This window comes from Prorops nasuta, unplaced genomic scaffold (assembly GCF_024137725.1).
Source record: "Prorops nasuta isolate Cenicafe-Biocafe unplaced genomic scaffold, Cenicafe_Pnas_1.2 PNAS00031, whole genome shotgun sequence".
Classification (NCBI taxonomy): Eukaryota; Metazoa; Arthropoda; class Insecta; order Hymenoptera; family Bethylidae; genus Prorops; species Prorops nasuta.
This window is the reverse complement of record NW_027116828.1, coordinates 1,491,526-1,495,565: the sequence shown is the minus strand read 5'-3', so window position 1 is coordinate 1,495,565 and position 4,040 is coordinate 1,491,526. Positions and strand designations below refer to the sequence as shown.

Sequence of the window (4,040 nt, the reverse complement as noted above, 5' to 3'; positions counted from 1 at the left end):
GCCGATAGATATCCCTTATACCCGCACCGCTATGAAGAATGCTAGATTTCGGTCCACAATTGGCTAATAAATGATATGCAGTCAATAGTAATTTTATAGAACTTTATTTCATATCAAACTGCCAAGGAACTGCACCTTCATTATTGAAATACTTACAAAATTATTCTCTAATTAACATTACCTTACGCGAATTAATATTTAAATTCAAATTACGAATGTCTTGTAACGCGCTATTATTTATGTGTTTTCCATACGAATCAGAAATCAAGCCAATAAACTTATATTTATCAATCTCTGATGGATTGACATATTCATTTACGCCATAGTCCATTGTACGAAGCCAGTTGTGTAGACATACTATGGCCTGAACAATCGAGACGGTTTAATTTACATTAAAATTTATAGGCCGTCTTAAAAGTCGCCACTAGCTTACTAAAATACCAAATGTATTTTCGATTGTTCTTCGTGCTCGGCTAAGCCTATAATTATAAATTTCTTTTTCTTTATTATGGCCTCCCTTTCCAGGATAAGGACGTAATAAATAGTGCGTAAATTGTGTGAAAGGCTTCGCCGCCAACTAAGACATACGGTAAAGGTATCTCGTCTTCTGTTAGGGGCTTAGCCAGCGTTACCAACTCCGCCATTTTGATTATACTACGGTGTACAGTGATGTCAGTGATGCCAGAATCAAGTTTTTAGCAACAAAAATAAAGTTAACCGCTAGCCAGCAGCAGTATAGAAAATTTGAAGGAAAGGGATATATACCTCTTCCCTTCGAATTTTCTATACTGATGCTGGCTAGCGGTTAACTTTATTTTTGTTGCTAAAAACTTGATTCTGGCATCACTGACATCACTATAAACCGTAATATAATCAAAATGGCGGAGTTGGCAACGCTGGGCTTAGCATCCGGAAGATTCATTCGTTTTAAGTGGAATTTTTCTCCTATTTTAGAATCCCTAAATACTTCACCGTCACTGCGGCGACCAAAAGCTCCAATGTCAACAAAAGTAAAATTATAGTTGGCATCACATATTCCAAGTAAAATAATACTATGAGTGTTTTTATAATTAAAATATGATGAGCCTGCATTATTAGGGCACTATAAAGAACATTATGTATTAGTAGTTATTATATACTTGCATCCATTTTTGAATGATAAATATGCAGGGTCTGTCAAGTAAAACGAACGAGACAATGAACGTTAAACTCTTTTCATCTTTGTAAATAAAAGAAATATCAAATTTTTTAATAAGTCTTTTCTGACTGTGAATTGTGTCCCGTTGTCACAATCAAATCAAGCAAACCTCATGCGCACAGATTAACGGACAAAAATGTGAAAAACTGCCAATCGAAATTTGTGCTTCCAGATTTTTGCCCATAATGTTGTCTATGAGGCCTGCCTGATTCAAACTGTGACGATCACTATGAAAAATACTTCCAAAATGGTTTGCACAAAAAATTAATTTCTGTTATCGTTACGAAGTTAAACATTATTTTAATGTCCACAATCCGTGTTATTATACCTGTCAAGCCCTGTATACGTAATACGTTATACGTACCTGGATAAAAACATGTTTTCCATCGATAGGTCCAATACAGTGGTTAAAATTCCACTTGTTTTCAAAATGATTTGAAATTCTTAACCAATCGTGTTTGGTAAGCATTGGCGGAATGACTTCCTTATGAAGGCAATCCCATATGATCTCTGTCGTTTCTCCGATAATATTAGAAACAGTAGTTAAGCCAGCAAGGTACAGATATGACAAAGAGACCAATAAATTCCCAGTTGCTAAATATCTATTCAAATTTATATTATTTTGATTAAATATGAAAATAATAATAAACAATAAAGAAGTGTTAAGTATTTGCGATATACAATGAAGTAATCAAAATGTCAAAAGCAAATGAAAGAGCAAGAATTGCGGGCGCTTGAAAAAGATTAAAAAACGGCAAAGGAAATGAAATATTCATTATACATATAATAATTAAAAAATATCTACCTACTTACCTCAGTATTATACTTAAACGCTCTTGGAGCATTATTGGCTCCCTTATAATAATAGCTTTTAATACATGGAGCTACAAGAAAAAGTACATTCTCAAACTCTGTTAAAGTCATTCGAAAATATTTTCTGAATATACTTTTTTGCAAGGAAATAATTGGGAAAATAGGATTAACCCAATATTTTTTTTTCGCATATGTTCTCTTTTTTTTCACTTTCGTATATTACCGCTAAAGTACGCAAAAGACATTTTCTTTCATATTCTTGATTTCTTTTTTTAATCAATTTTGCACATTCATTTAACCATTCACGATATTCATTATTATAGGACATTTTATTAAACAATTTTACACCCTGTCTATCTTAAACATACATACCTATATTTACGATATTTAAGTCATTCAAAATTTATATTAAAAAAAAATCTGTTTTTCCGTCAAATTACTAGAATTTAAAATATCTCAGGAAATTGACGTTGACCTATATCTAATCGCGATGCTTCTATCGAGTTATCGAACGTATTTCGAGTTAGAATACATAACTTGTAGATATAATTTATATATTATAGACATATATAGTATTTATATAGTATATTAGGATATGCGTGGTATATAGAACACATTCTTCATTTGTCCTCAGTCAAAGCGTCAAAGCTCGGAAGTTGAAAATATTTGAACTTTATTTCTTTGAAGATAGCAGTGCGATTTTATGTCGTCACAGCTTTTAACGCTCGTTTGCAACGCAGCATGAAAAGGTACCTTAAGGATGTTCTACCCCAAAGGTACTATTCACACCGGCGAATGGCTTAACGCGTATAGTGAAGTTGTGGATGCAACTTAAGCTTTTTGTAATAACGGCAACATGGGAAGATGAACACATATTTTTCGATCTTTATATTGTACTACTTATCCTATTATTTTTCGCATCCACAATTAAAACATAATTTAAAATGTAGATATACCAATTTAAGTACAATAATAATCTGAAAATATATATTCTCCCTCATTACTAGTAAATATATGTGCCGCAGTTGCGCGCACATATGCGACGCTGCCATATTTATTGTCTTTCACGTTTATCGTGTTACAATAAAACTTTGAATTACATTTTCTTGGCAACGGTACGTGTCATATTTTTCATTTTTTTTATGTGCTGTTAACAAGTATAATCCGTAAAGCATTTATTTTTTAACAAAGTCTAAAGAACCGTTTATCTAATATTAATAAAAATGTTGTCTTTTTCGCAGAATCTCCTATATGTTCCATTCCATAGTAAAAGTGATAACATTGATATTGAATTTCTCTAGCTAGAAACGTGTCATCAATCTCAGATTTGACTATCGTGTCAATATTGTTATATTTAACCCATTGCAATTAAAATTTAAACAATCTTATGAAAATCATTTTGGGGTAGAACATCCTTAATTCACGAAGCTGAAGTCAGGGGTCGATGCTAGCGGCCGATGCGAGCGTTATTGTCATAACTGTACACGTACCATGTTATGCGCCGCGTAAGTAGAAAACGTATATTCTCGTTAGCGCGCCGTATATAGTCAGACACACTCTACGTGTCCATGCATGATGCGCGCAACTAAATAACACTCAATATTATCTAAATCAAACCCTTCATAAAAATAAAAAAATATGCATTTTCTTCCTTATTTTATAAGGAAAAGATTTATATATGTTAAAAAATGACCCGGGAAACGGAAAGTTTTTAAAAAACTTAAAGAAACAAGAATTTCGCTGTGAAATCTGCGTCTTCGTGAACATATCATCGGCTGCTGCAGTCAAGGATATTCCTCAGCCGGATAAAAAAATATGCATCTTCTTCCTTATTTTATTAGGAAAAGATCCATATAGATTAAAAAGTGGCCCGAGAAACGGAAGTGCCCGAAAAAAATTAAAGAAGCTCGGATTTCGTTGTGAAATCTGCATCATCGTGCACATATCATCGGCTGCTGCAGTCAAGTAAATTCCTCAGCCGGATAAAAAAATATGCATCTTCTTCCTCATTTGATACCGAAGAGAACGA

The 4,040-nt window shown here is 33.1% G+C and overlaps 1 protein-coding gene across 1 annotated transcript; it reads right to left on the bottom strand.

Moving 5' to 3' along the window:
* Positions 1-823: 823 nt before the first annotated feature.
* Positions 824-2,043, bottom strand: LOC136782971 (uncharacterized). Its single transcript, XM_066742751.1, has 3 exons — positions 2,012-2,043; positions 1,563-1,800; positions 824-1,102 (listed from the first exon to the last, which is right to left on the bottom strand). Exons 1-3 carry the CDS (start codon positions 2,041-2,043, stop codon positions 824-826), a joined length of 549 nt encoding a protein of 182 aa, XP_066598848.1.
* Between the last annotated feature and the right edge of the window lie 1,997 nt (positions 2,044-4,040).

Coding starts and splice junctions, on each gene's coding strand:
- LOC136782971 (XM_066742751.1), bottom strand. CDS start 2,043: ATGCTCCAAGAGCGTTTAAGTATAATACTGAG. Junction 1,801..2,011: donor CGTTTAAGTATAATACTGAG/GTAAGTAGGTAG, acceptor AAATTTGAATAG/ATATTTAGCAACTGGGAATT. Junction 1,103..1,562: donor GAAAACATGTTTTTATCCAG/GTACGTATAACG, acceptor TGTTCTTTATAG/TGCCCTAATAATGCAGGCTC.